The 14,502-nt window shown below is 35.5% G+C and overlaps 1 protein-coding gene across 2 annotated transcripts in view; it reads left to right on the top strand.

Annotated features, from left to right (window-relative positions):
• LOC123538136 (dnaJ homolog subfamily C member 13-like) overlaps positions 1-14,502 on the top strand; it is a 113,755-nt gene that overhangs the window by 88,395 nt on the left and 10,858 nt on the right. For both annotated transcript variants that reach the window (XM_053530488.1, XM_053530487.1), the window contains exons 41-52: positions 4,008-4,124; positions 4,418-4,471; positions 4,839-4,974; positions 6,010-6,101; positions 6,427-6,601; positions 7,240-7,440; positions 7,781-7,862; positions 10,437-10,653; positions 11,021-11,200; positions 12,253-12,393; positions 13,325-13,465; positions 14,170-14,269. In XM_053530488.1, the coding sequence (XP_053386463.1) occupies positions 4,008-4,124; positions 4,418-4,471; positions 4,839-4,974; positions 6,010-6,101; positions 6,427-6,601; positions 7,240-7,440; positions 7,781-7,862; positions 10,437-10,653; positions 11,021-11,200; positions 12,253-12,393; positions 13,325-13,465; positions 14,170-14,269 (1,636 nt within the window). The remainder of the gene's footprint in view (positions 1-4,007; positions 4,125-4,417; positions 4,472-4,838; positions 4,975-6,009; positions 6,102-6,426; positions 6,602-7,239; positions 7,441-7,780; positions 7,863-10,436; positions 10,654-11,020; positions 11,201-12,252; positions 12,394-13,324; positions 13,466-14,169; positions 14,270-14,502) is intronic.

Here is a 14,502-nt window from a genome sequence, read left to right as displayed (position 1 = left end):
TTACTGTATCCAGTTCCTGTTCTAAAGTTTTTACTCTCTCTTTACTTTTGTTTATGGCAATGAAAAGCTGCTTGCTTTGTTTTGTCTCTTCAAGAACTTGCATGTCATCCTTCAGATTTTGAAGATCTTCTTTAGCACTTGTTGCTTTTTCTTGTAGACCATCAATTCTTTTGATGTCACTGTTCTCCTTGTCTTCTGCTTCTTTCGTTATTTGTTGTCGAAGCGATTCAAATTGCTGGTTTATTTTCTTCTGTAATTCATTTATGTGGGAAATAGCAGCTGCTGTACAAGATTTACTGATTTCAATGTTCTGTCTTACAATTTTTATCTGCCTTTCAAGCTCTGTGTTAATTTCATTCATTTTTGTGCAGAATTGTTTGTTTTGAGGAGAGTTTTCCACACCTTTTGCAACATCTGCTAGGGTACATATTTCATGACAGGGCTTGTGTTCAATGATCATACAAGAGTTGCAGCCAACTGTCTCATGAGTTTTACAGTAATATTTCATTATCTCACCTTCGTGCTTCGAACAAATTTCTGATAGACTACTTGCAACCTTTTTCTTTGGCATTTCATTTTTCCCTAGCAATCTGTGGTGACGTGTTAGTTTTGGAATACAATGATACTTGAAACACTGGTCACATAGGTAGTGCTGACACTCCACACAGAATCCTTCTGCTGGTTTAGATTCACCATCCTGTTCACAAGGGTCACAGTATATTTTAGATTCAAAGTCCTGTTGTTTAGTAGCTTCATTTTCATCAGCAAAAACTTTTCCAGGTACACTGTCAGCCATTTTGAAAATTTTATATTCCAAACCCTAGCACGCAGCTAGCTGAAGTTTTATCTTCAAATTTTCATGATATAATTTACCAAGTATATTTCATTCCTTAAAGTCTGACTTTTTTTAGCTGCTTTTTTTAAAGAAGTTATGTTCATGTTAGTCTCGAAGCTAATGACATTCTTTTTTAACATTGAAAAGCTGTCCTTGAGACTGAATGAATAAGATATCATATGTCAATAATCCGATAAAGTATTCTGTTTTACAGTGTATAGTGTTTTCAAAAGTTTTTTATCTCTTACTAGCAGAAATAACATATCTTTCAAACTTTAAGCATAAAATTAACTTAATAGAATTGGTACAGTTCACCCAAGACAGACAAAATCGTGGACTCCACCCCCACCCCCCCACACACACACACAACCTTGATTTTGCATAATAAAAACTGTTATACGTGAAAGAGATATTTAAAGAAATATTAACATAAATGGAAAGAATAAGAATGATATATTTTTGAAAATCTTTAAATGGAATAAATTCAAAATTAGGAAATGTTGGAAAAAATGATAGGATTTAGTCTGCCTTTATCATCTTGAGCATAAGGTAAGAGGGATGAGGAAAAGGGATAATATTGTCTATATTCCATATAGTTAGTTGTGAAATATACTTTTGGTTGAATGTATAATTTTGCAGTATCGATTTTCTAGATAATAAGACGAGCTTGAGTCAACATTATCATAAATCTTCCCAGGTAGCCTGAAAATAATTTCATGCAAATAATCCATGATAATGGCAAGTAGGAAAATAGAGTGTCAGTCTGTATTTTGCATTTATATAGTTACTTTCAATATGTTTATTGTTAGGTAGAGTACTTTTAAAGTTGGCAAGTGAGGTACTTCCTCATTCTGAAAATAAACATGTTTAAAGCTGACCACAGCTGCAATCAACCTTAACTGATATTTTAAATCATATTTAGACATTGCATATTTCATTGAACTTGTGGAAAAAACACTTAAGCATTTTTGAACTTTTGCAGTCTTTATACACGTTTCAGAGAAGAGGGGGTATTGTGCATGTTAGTAGTTGCACCATTTTAGTTTTCAGTCAGATCCCTTTCAATTTAATTGGATTATGCCTGTAATTATTAGACAAATTATTTATTTTTGTGGTCAGTAGATCAAAATCGAAGTCTGTTACCAAAAGAAATTCTCCTTTATTCCCATCTGACATTATTAATAAGTTGTTCATATAGATTTTAAGTTGCCAATCTCTTGCGAATTTCTGATCCAGGAACAGTTTGAATGTTATCTGACCTTCAGTATTAAAGTTAAACCTGTATCGAGTAAACAAACAAATCAAATAAACATTAATTGGCGACTTCTGGCTTGCTGCAGGTTTGATGTCAAGTTTCATTGACAGTTTAGTCCTTATTGTGACTTTGTAGCTTTAGTGGTCATGAAGACCATCTGGATCACTCCAGCTGTATTTTTAGCTCATCAGAGCACGAAGTGCTCAAGGTGAGCTATTGTGACCGGTCATTGTCCGGCGTCCATCGGCGTGCGTCGTCCGTCAACATTTGCCTTGTGAACACTCTAGAGACCACACTTTTGATCCAATCTTTATGAAACTTGGTCAGAATGTTTGTCTTGATAATCTCTAGGTCAGGTTCAAAACTGGGTCATGTGGGGTCAAAAACTAGGTCAGTAGTTCAGATCAAAGGAAAACCTTGTGAACACTCTAGAGACCACATTTTTGACCCAATCTTTATGAAACTTGGTCAGAATGTTAGTTTTGATGATCTCTAGGTCAAGTTCGAAACTTGGGTCATGTGGGTTAAAAACTAGGTCAGTAGGTCAGATCAAAGGAAAACCTTGTGAACACTTTAGAGACCACATTTTTGACTTAATCTTTATGAAACTTGGTCAGAATGTTTGTCTTGATGATCTCTAGGTCAAGTTCGAAACTGGGTCATGTGGGGTCAAAAACTAGGTCAGTAGGTCAGATCAATGGAAAGGCTTGTGAACACTCTAGAAACCACATTTTTAATCCAATCTTTATGAAACTTGGTCAGAATGTTTGTCTTGATGATTTCTAGGTCAAGTTTGAAACTGGGTCATGTGGGGTCAAAAACTAGGTCAGTAGGTCAGATCAAAAGAAAAGCTTGTGAACACTCTAGAGACCACATGTTTGACCCAATCTTCATGAAACTTTGTCAGAATGTTAGTCTTGATAATCTCTAGGTCAAGTTCGAAACTGGGTCATGTGGGGTCAAAAACTAGGTCAGTGGGTCAGATCAAAGGAAAACCTTGTGAACACTCTCGAGACCACATTTTTGACTTAATCTTTATGAAACTTGGTCAGAATGTTTGTCTTGATGATCTCTAGGTCAGGTTCGAAACTGGGTCATGTGGGATCAAAAACTAGGTCAGTAGGTCAGATCAATGGAAAGGCTTGTGAACTCTCTCGAGACCAAATTTTTGACCCAATCTTTATGAAACTTGGTCAGAATGTTTTTCTTGATGATTTCTAGGTCAGGTTTGAAACTGGGTCATGTGGGGTCAAAAACTAGGTCAGTAGGTTAGATCAAAGGAAAAGCTTGTGAACACTCTAGAAACCACATTTTTGACCTAATCTTTATGAAACTTTGTCAGAACGTTAGTCTTGATGATCTCTAGGTCAAGTTTGAAACTGGATCATGTGAGGTCAAAAAACTAGGTCAGTACATCAGATCAAAGAAATAGCTTGTGAACACTCTAGAGACCACATTTATGACCCAATCTTTATGAAACTTGATCAGTATGTTAGTATTGATGATCTCTAGGTTCATTTTGAATCTGGGTCATGTTGGGTCAAAAACTAGGTCAGTAGGTCAGAACAGTGGAAAAGATGGTTAACACTCTAGAGGCCACAGTTGTGACCCAATATTTATGAAACTTAGAAAGTTTGGCTTGATGATTTCTAGGTCAAGTTTCAATCTGGGTTATGTGGGGTCAAAAACTAGGTCAGTAGGTCAGATCAACTCTGGTGAGCCATGTATAGGGCCATCATGGGCCTCTTGTTTTTATCATGGGCTGGCAACAGAGTAGAACCATCTGCCTTCTATGATTCCTCATATGGGAGATAGGTTCAGGGTTTCATGTATATATTTTCAGTGTGAGTGTGACCCAGAATCTGCATATATATTTTCAGGGTGAGTGTGACCCAGATTTCATGTATATATTTTCAGGGTGAGTGTGACCCAGATTTCGGTGGTATGTTTGTGTTTGAGATCCATGCCAAGGAACTGATTGTTGGTGAGATTTTTGTCCGAGTCTACAATGAACAACCAACTTTCCCATTAGAGGTAAAGTATTGATTTATTTTGTGTTCCATAGTACTATGGTGCTAAAATCTGATATTGTTAATTAATGGATACATAATGTAGATTAATACAATTTTAGATAAATCATGCTAAGTGAGAGAAAGAAGTAATTGGGAAGTCCACTTCGAAATTTTATTGCTAAAGATCGATGAAACGGCATTTTTGTCCACACTGCATTTCATAGGAATAAACAGTTTAAAATACATTTGCTTTAGAAGGCATTGGTCTACCAGGACTTGTTTTCCTTCTGCTGATGGTGTATTTTATCATTTCAGAATGCAAAAGGTTTTACCATAGATCTCTTAGATTTTCTTGGATCTCAAGCTCAGGTAGGTTGTGAGGAAAGATTTGTTTACTCTTTGGTCCAAAATTTACATGACATTAAGGTACATAATGCCATACAGCTTGTTGTAAAATATAGAGAAATAAAATAATAAATGGTAACCATTTTATAAACTTGATTTTTCAAGGAATAAGGTCTCATGTTTTCCTTTGTTTCTTTATAATAATACCTGCCATAAAATTATTTCAACTCGTAAGTTGATAGTTTTGGTGTTAATTAAAAACTACAACAATTTGCTATACAAGTTTTCCCAATGACTTACAAGGTAAAGAGCTTTGTTTACATTCCATTTCATAGCTTAATTTGACATAAATCTGTAGACTGTAAAAGTTGGGTATCAAACATAATTTCAGTATCTGCATTCCTTGTTGATGTTGAAACAGTCCAACCAGAAATCCTCAGAAGGTCAGGGTTCCAGTCAGCTGAGTCGGTTATCCCAGGTGGAGATGGCACTTGAAGCTCTCAGAAATGTGATAAAGAACAATCCAGGTACATGCTTAACAATTTTATGAATTAAAAAAAAGCTATCAGCATTGTCAAGCTGAAACATATGCATTCCAAGTTAGTCTTAAGTCGCATTTTATCCTGTCATGTGGTGCAGTTGTCAATTACTTGTAGAGAATTAGTGTATACTTGTTTCTTCTTCAATCACTGTTATGGTTATCTGGCTGCTGTCTTTGAAATGATGTGAAAATGACATTTTTTTATGGATTGAAAGTTTTTTTCTGCATTTTACAAGTAAAGATGAAAAGTCTTTTCTTGAACTACTTGATGTATCTTAACCAAACTTGGTCAGAAACAGCTCTCTTGAACTCTTGCATCAACTAATGGTTCAGCTTGACTGCAGTAGGAGGCAACAAGAACAAGAATTACAAAAACACCTTTAAACAGCTTGAACCATTTGATGGATGTTTACATTGTTGATGTTGAAACAGTCCAACCAGAAATCTTCAGAGGGAGGTTAACAAGGAATGCAGATACTGAAATAATGTTTGATATGTTTAAAATTTACCTTCTTTTAACAAACTTGGCTGGATGCATCTTTCAGTGGACCTTTATGAGGTTTGTTCAGATGGTTTCCTTTGACTATATTTTTAATTTGCCATTGCTTAGAAAAAACTTTAAACAAGTTCTTATGAATCTTTTGATGGATATTCTCCAAACTTGATCAGAAATATCCTTACATTGACCTTTTACAGGTCTAGTTCAAATGGTTCTGCTTGACCGGACTTATATTTGAAATGACCTCTTCTCATAAACCTCTTGATAGATGTTCACCAAATTTGGTCAGAAGAAATGTCAATGTCTGCCTCAGATTGGTGACTTAAAATGCCTTTAGCTAGAAAAGTAAGTTATGTAAAAGCAATGACAAAGGAGTAGGAGATGGTAGGGTGGGCGGAGGGGGCTGTAGCAGTTGTAGTTCCTGTTACAAGAGCTTGTTATCTTTTCTTATATTGTTTGAAAGGAGTTTGAAATTATTCAGATTTTGTCATTTAGTGAAAAAGCTTCTTACTTTATTTCTAGGTGTAGAGATACAGTGTATAGGCCACTTTAAGCTGTTATTTTGTTTACTGAGGTTAGATAACTGTGCCAGGCTACAGCAACTTGCTCTAGAGGTAAGTGTGTAAATCCAGGGGATAGATAGTGCTTAAAAATAGATCCTTATATGGGTAATGTTATGTTAGATAACAGTTACTTAAATCTTATGGAGTAGATGACTCCTATAGTTTTGGGGTCAGTAAGTTAAAGGTCAAGGTCACAGGGGCCAGAACTTTGAAAATGGATTTTTTTTCAAAAACTTCAGAACAACTTTAATTTAAACTAGCTTGTTCATTTCAAAAACTGAAAAACATGCTCATAAGTCTTGTGGTTTTGATTTATTTCTAGCCCATATTATGTATGTGTTTACATATTTATAGTTCCGTTCATGGCCTGTTGCAGGTTGTAAGTTGTGTGTCGGCTAACCAGGAATGTGTAAAAGATATTGCAGCAGCAGAAGTTCTCAGTTACCTGTTATTAGCTATACAGGCTCTGCCAAACTGTCGTGTTCTAACACTAGAAAGTTTGGCTTCCCTCATGTCCAGTACCAAAATAGTTAAAGAGGCTCTAGCTAAAGGTAAACTCTATAGTAGTAGTATTGTAAAATTTCAGTATTAAACTTAAGACATGATATATCTATATTTTGTAACCAATGACTTGTTGAAAAGAAGATTAAAAGTGGCTCTACTTTAGTATTATTGTTTTAAGTAAAAATAGTTTTGTTATCAAAAAGTTCACTGATTCAAGCCAATATACTGATTGGGGCATACAAAGAATTTTTATCACTGGAAAACTTCTTTTTTTCACATTATTGGTATGTAAATTTTGAAATCTTATTTTAAGATGATAAGAGCTTTTTAGAGTACTTTTGACTTAACAAGTTGCATCAATTTGTTTAGTACAATACATCTTTAGAGAAATGAATGAATTGAGTTATTCATTATGAAAGTTCTGCTGGTAAGCACCTTAACACTGGCTCATTGAGTGCAGGTATCAAAGTCAAACTGTCATTTACTCTAGAAGACATGTAATACTGTGAAATAATTTAATTTTGTAGGTAAAATATTTTGTGTTTTTGCCTTCAATAGCTGTTTCATTTGGCTATGAATTGGTGAAAATAAAAGAATGACAACTTTGCTTAATCCATGAAAATTAGTCCCCCATGAATATTAATGATTTTACAGTACTTATCATAATCATATGATTGTTTTACAGGAGCCACTGTCTATCTGCTAGACCTGTTCTGTAACGCCACAAATCCTGCCGTAAGAGAAAAAACTGCCGAACTCTTTGCCAAAATGTTGTCTGACAAACTGGTTGGTCCTAAAGTAAGAATTATTCTTGGTAAATTTCTACCAGGAATATTTATGGATGCTATGAGAGACTCGCCAGAAGCAAGTGTTCATATGTTTGAAGGTAAACCTATGTTGTGTATAAACTCAATCATACTATATGTATATGATTTTCACACATACTTAGTATCAGCACACATAGGCAATTGTTAGGGACATTGCTGAAAACTGGAATACTCCACTGATACTTTTACTTCATTTTTACCTGTCTCACTGAAATTAGTGAGCTATTGAAAAGTTTATGGTCAGTCTCAGTTGTTTATGAATATTCTTTGAGGAAGTAATAGACAGACATGCTTTGTACATTATATATTTAGTAAAATGTAGTGTTTTCATGATATTTTTGTTTAATATATTATGTGTTTGGTTGTTAAAACAATAGCAACTTTTGTCTTTGAAACTAGGTACGCATGAAAACCCAGAGTTGATTTGGAATGATGAATCTAGAGAAAAGGTTTCAGGGGAGGTCAAGAGGATGAAAGATCAGTAAGTCAGTTTCCCTTTTGTTAGAAGTTTATGTAAGAGCATGGTGTGAAATGTTTTGGTAGAAATACAGTCAAAATTCATGTTTCTGGAAATCTTCTTAGAATGTCATGTTAAGAAATTAATATGCAAAGTGTTCAAATGCTAACTCTAACATTTCCTTTATGCTAAATAAAACACTAAGAATTAGTGTCCAGACAGGGAAAAGTGAAGCTTATTGCACAGAGGTTGAGGTCAGTTTACCAAGAAACTGAGTAAGAAAATTTCTACCTATGTAGTTATGACAGGTTAGTCTGTAACCATTACAGTCAAACACTGCTGGGCATGAGCACTCACTAGAGCAGTTCATATGGGTCTGGCAGCTTTCCTGATATTTATGTCTCCCACCACACAGTGGTGTGAGAGACATACTGATTTACTCCAGTCTGTGTGTGTGTCTGTCTGTCACAAAGCTTGTCCGCACTCTTAAGTCAAACATTTCTCATTGGATCTTCACCAAACTTGAACAAAATGTGTTTGACTATAAGACCTCGGCCAAGTTCGATAACTAGCCAAATCCGCCTAGGCACTTTTGAATTATGGCCCTTGAATTACTGATTGGGTCCACTCGTCCAAGCCATCTAATTGAGTCCACTTGTCTAACCATCTAGAGAAACTAGACATTTTTAGCTCACATGTCACAAAGTAACAAGGTGAGCTTTTGTGATCGCGCAGTGTCCGTCCCTGCGTTCGTCCGTAAACTTTTGCTTGTGACCACTTTAGAGGTCACATTTTCATGGGATCTCTATGAAAGTTGGTCAGAATGTTCATCTTGATGATATCTAGGTCAAGTTCGAAACTGGGTCACATGCAGTCCAAAACTAGGTCAGTAGGTCTAAAAATAGAAAAACCTTGTGACCTCTCTAGAGGCCATACTTTTCAATGGATCTTCATGAAAGTTAGAATGTTCACCTTGACGATATCCAGGTCAAGTTTGAAACTGGGTCACGTGCCTTCAAAAACTAGGTCAGTAAGTTAAATAATAAAAAAACCTTATGACCTGCCTAGAGGCCGTATTTTTCATGGGATCTTTATGAAATTTGGTCAGAATGTTCAACTTGATGATATCTAGGTCAAGTTCGAAACTGGGTCACGTGCAGTCCAAAACTAGGTCAGTAGATCTTAAAATAGAAAAATCTTGTGACCTCTCTAGAGGCCATACTTTTCAATGGATCTTCATGAAAGTTAGTCAGAATGTTCACCTTGATGATATCTAGGTCAGTTTTGAAACTGGGTCATGTGCCTTCAATAACTATGTCAGTAGGTCAAATAATAAAAAAACCTTGTGACCCCTCTAGAGGCCATATTTTTCATGGGATCTTTATGAAAGTTGGTCTGAATGTTCATCTTGATGATATCTAGGTCAGTTTTGAAACTGGGTTAACTGCGATTAAAAACTAGGTCAGTAGGTCTAAAAATAGAAAAACCTTGTGACCTCTCTAGAGGCCATACTTTTGAATGGATCTTCATGAAAATTGGTCAGAATGTTCATCTTGATGATATCTAGGTCAAATTTGAAACTGGGTCACGTGCCTTCAATAACTAGGTCAGTAGGTCAAATAATAAAAAAACCTTGTGACCTCTCTAGAGGCCATATTTTTCATGGGATCTGTATGAAAGTTGGTCTGAATGTTTATCTTGATGATATCTAGGTCAAGTTCAAAACTGGGTCAACTGCGGTCAAAAACTAGGTCAGTAGGTCTAAAAATAGAAAAACCTTTTGACCTCTCTAGAGGCCATATTTTTCAAGGATCTTCATGAAAATTAGTCTGATATAATTGATGATATCTAGGTAAAGTTCAAAACTGGGCCACATGCGGTCAAAAATTAGGTCAGTAGGTCAAAAAATAGAAAAACCTTGTGACCTCTCTAATGGCCATATTTTTCATGAGATATTCATGAAAATTGTTGAGAATGTTCACTTTGATGATATCTAGGCAGGTTCAAAACTGGGTCACGTGCCTTCAAAAACTAGGTCATTAGGTCAAATAATAGAAAAACCTTATGACCTCTCTAGAGGCCATATTTTTCAATGGATCTTCATGAAAATGGGTCAGAATTTTTATCTTGATGATATCTAGGTCAAATTCAAAACTGGGTCACATAAGCTCAAAAACTAGGTCACTATGTCAAATAATAGAAAAAAACGACATCATACTCATCATAGTTCAAAACTGGGTCATTTGAGGACAGGTGAGCGATTCAGGATCATCATGGTCCTCTTGTTCATAGGAGCAGTTGTGGGAGACATGCGCTTTCCTCAAAAGCATCTCTAGTTTCTGTATGAAATTAACATGGCTTGATTGAGCATTGAATGGTAACTGATAGCTCAAGCATGGCACTTTGCCCTTGTGTATGAAGAAGAAAATTATAATTATGCATCACCATTTCTGGCATTGAAAATTGGTAAACAAACTTTCCTAAGTTTGTCAGTGTATGGTCACTAGAAACCATGGATAGCTTTAGCATTTTACCCGACTGAAAGTGAATGCTGTTTAACTAACTGTAGTTAAATTTGGTTTATTTTGTGTATTTCAGGCATTATAGAGCACAACGAGATAACCCAGATATCAAATGGAACCTTCCAGAAGAGTTCAATGTTGTATATAATGAAGTGGCTGGTGAACTTGTAGTGGGTGGGGTATTCTTACGTCTGTTCATTGCCAATCCTGGCTGGGTGCTGAGAAAACCAAAGGAGTTCCTCACAGAATTGTTAGAACTGTGGTCAAAATTAGTGGCTTTAGAAAGACCAGATGTAAGTGTGAATAGTGAGATAGGGATAGGGATCTGTCTCATTTGCTTAATTTTGCTCACATCCACTTTGCATGAATGATTTTGATCAAATGGCAAAATCCATTGTCATTTTGTTGAAAGAATATTCCATAGGAATCTGTAATTTCTATGGCCAATAAAGTGATACTTAATCTGGAACAATAAAATTATCAAATTTTTTGAAGATTCAAAATAATAAAAACTTTTAAGTTAAGTAATTGATAAAAGGAACTTGTATGTCAGCTAAGTAATTGATAAAAGAAACTTGTATGTCAGCTGTTCAAGAGAAACATAGCATAAATACTGAGCATGTACATTTGTTAAAATTGTTGTTATATTTCTTAAACTAGGGTGAGAAGCTAGAGACTGTGACAACAGCAGTAGTTTGTCTGTTTTCAAGTAACACAAGTCTGCTTGACCAGGTTCCGTCCCTCGGATATATCCCAAAAGTTTTTGCAGCAATGAGACAAAAGAATGATGCAATACCAAAAAGTGCAATACAAGTGTGTCATCAACTCGCCTCTAGTGAGGTATGTATTTAGCATTGCCTTAAATATTGTTGCCACTTAGCAGAAGCAGTAGTTCAGTGGTAACACTGTCTGACCTCAAAAATAGGGGTCGTGAGTTCCATCCCCTGCTTCTCCAACTAAAATTTACTAACATTAAGATAAGAGTACTGTGTATGGGTGCTTTATACCAGGCTGGCTAAAGAACTAGGGAAACTTCAAGAAAATCGAACGTCTTCTGTATCTTCCAGCTAGAAGTTACAATCTTCTGGATGGGTAGCCCATATGGGTTTTTGGTGAAGACTATACAAAAGCTTATTGACAACTTTTACAATTCACACTTAAAAAATTACTTCTAGCTTTTAACATTGCCTTTAGAAAAAAAAGTGGTCTGTGTTTCAAAACAGCTCTAATAGTCCACAGTTCTTTTACATAAAATGTCTGTTTGTTGGAGGTGAACCATAGTTGAATAACTTTTGTTGTTTATCTGCAAACTTAAGGAATGGGCAGTCTGCACCAAAGATTGCCATTGCAGTGAATTAATGAATATTATATACCCTTCTCAAATGTGCTCATTTGATTGGCCGAATTAATTGCACGCGCGGGTCCACAAAAAGCGATATTGAACTGCAGAAGTGATAATGACTCTTGTGATATCACTTCTTTTATATGTATGAAATACGGGCCTGTCAGATGAATGCGATTGAGAAGGGCATATAATATAACAATTATAGACTTATGTTTCGGTCAATATGGACATTCTACGGACATTACAAAAAGGACTGCGTCCTCAGTCAATATCATTTTTCCAGGTCCGTAAAAACACATATTGACCTCAACATATTAAAACAATAACTGTATAATAAATAGTTAATTCCCCATCAGCCATTACAGGAGTATTGCTATGTTATTATTTGATTACTTGTATTTCTGTTTTAACTTGAATCTTGTATGAAAAGATTACTTTTTACATTAAGTCAGACTACTGGATATGTAAATAGATTGCATTTGTGGAATTTTTGTAAATGATATTTACATTGAATATTCAAGGACTGTGGCATGAATATTATTTTCAGATTTGTATACGAGCTATGGCTCAGGTTGAATGTGTAGGACCTATTAAAATAGCAATGAAACTACGGCGTGATGCAATAGCTCTAGCTGCCGAGGCCCTGAGTAAGATGTTTGACAAAGGAGAAGAAGAGTTAGTGTCTCAGGTATGTAGCATTAGGCGTAAAAAAAAAATTGTTTCCGGTATCCGACCTACCAAAAAATTTTGGCCCGACCCTAAATGCCTTGGAGAACATTTTTTTTTCAACTTTTTAACAAAATGTTGCAAAACTGCACTTTTTATGCTTTAAATATGGCCAGTGATGTTAGAAATCAACTAACTGATGCTCTAAAGGTATAACCCTGTTATCTGTAATCATTTTTTGACACAAAAATAATTTCCGAAAAGTCCCCCTTAATAAAGAATTCAAAAAAAAAAAAGATTCCGACCTATAGTAGTCGCAACTTGACCGCGATGGTTGACCTTCGGCTGATTATTCATATTGATTTTTTCATTGTAGAAATAAAGGGTGATTAGGGTAGCTATGTATATTTATTTGGAATTAGTTTGTTTACAGAGCATTATCAAGGTATGTATACATACATTTGATCAGTTAAAACTTTCTAATACACTAATTTATAATTTCACAAATTTATATTTCCACTTTCTCATGCAGCTCGTGTTTTACGTACACTCCTTTTCAATAATAGGTTGTGCCTCATTATGTATTATAATACAAAGGTCAACCATCGGGGTCAAGTTGCGTCTACTATACCTACCCTATGAGCATGTTACCGGAAACAAAGAATTTTTTTTTAGGCCTTATTGTGTTGTTTTTGTAATGTCCATAGAATAGGGCTTAGGAGTATCCTTTTAGTTTGATGATACAGGATGTTGAAAGTATTATTTCTAATTAAAAGGAATAAAAAGAAAGAATGATTCATATGTCTCCTAGACGTATCAAATCCCTAATTACTAATGGAAGAACACTGTAAAATGGTTAAGAAGGTAAGGTTGTTATGTAAAATATATGTATTGTAGTTATACTTCAATAGTCAGTGTTACATGTGTGTAGAAGATTAATTTATATATTTCAGGCTTTAAAGACAGAAATGGTACAATTTTTACTGAGACTTTTAGAGGCAGGTCTTGAAGCCCTTGACAACCCGGCGTCCACCAAGGCTCAGATTGTTAAAGCTCTCAAAGCCATGCAGAGAAGTCTTCTATATGCAGAACAGGTCAGTCATGTACTATGAAATCATTTAATATGTTATTTTGATAGTACAAATATTTGTGGTTTTGGTCAAAAGGGCAAGAAGACTTGGATTTCATTCTTAGAATATACTAGGAATGGAAATTTTGTTTCTTTGAATTTAATTTCATGGACTGACATAACCATAGAATCCATGAGAATTAGTTCCCCACAAATAGAGTTCACAGTCGTAAACATCAGTTGGTGGCAGTGATTTGAGATTGCTTGCCCTACAAATCCTTTTGTACAAGCTTTGTCAGGATTGAACTCCTCTGGCTCTGGAAGGGTTGAAGGTTCTATCTGATGTTTGGAGAGTACCTTGAGGCTCGTGTAATTCTTTAAAGTTACCTACCTGTTTGATTTTTAGAGGTGTCTAATATTTGATGGTAAAGGTTGCTGACTCCAGATCACTTGCTCCTCATGGCTGTGCGTTCAAATAATTGCTCGGGATGTATATTTATTTCATATGAGGAAGCTATTCAGGTGGCTTACAGTACAGTGCTCTTCTACCCAGGTGCCTGAAAAAGTTGGGGGGGGGGGGGGGGGGGGGGGGGGGGGTGATCTCACGTGTAGTTAAAACCTGGAAAGTCACTATTTGACCTAAATTGTATTGGTTTGACTTATAAAAAAAACTTTTGTCAGAAGGGCAAGCATGTCATTTGTTCTGATTATACTGTGTCTTTGTTGCAGATCAATACAATTCTCGATGCATCAACAACCTGGCGCGATTACAAGGATCAGAAGCATGACCTGTTTATCTCGGACACACAAATTTCAGGATATCTCACAGGTAATACACGTTTTGTGATGCTTAAGCTGAAATTTTCGTGGTTTGGAGAACTCAATATTAAATTAAGTTAATGGTGTAATCAGTTGTTATGTGAAGAGGCTAGCATATTCATTTCCTGTAACACTTTGATAACACTTTCCATACTTTACCATTCTGTATACTGTATAAGTAGAAATGTTCGCAATGTGGAAATGTTCGCAGATTTCCTAAATTCAAGAAATTCCTGAAAATAT

Source organism: Mercenaria mercenaria, chromosome 18 (assembly GCF_021730395.1).
Source record: "Mercenaria mercenaria strain notata chromosome 18, MADL_Memer_1, whole genome shotgun sequence".
Classification (NCBI taxonomy): domain Eukaryota; kingdom Metazoa; phylum Mollusca; class Bivalvia; order Venerida; family Veneridae; genus Mercenaria; species Mercenaria mercenaria.
The sequence above is the reverse complement of the archived record's forward strand: the minus strand, read 5'-3'. Positions and strand labels throughout refer to the sequence as shown.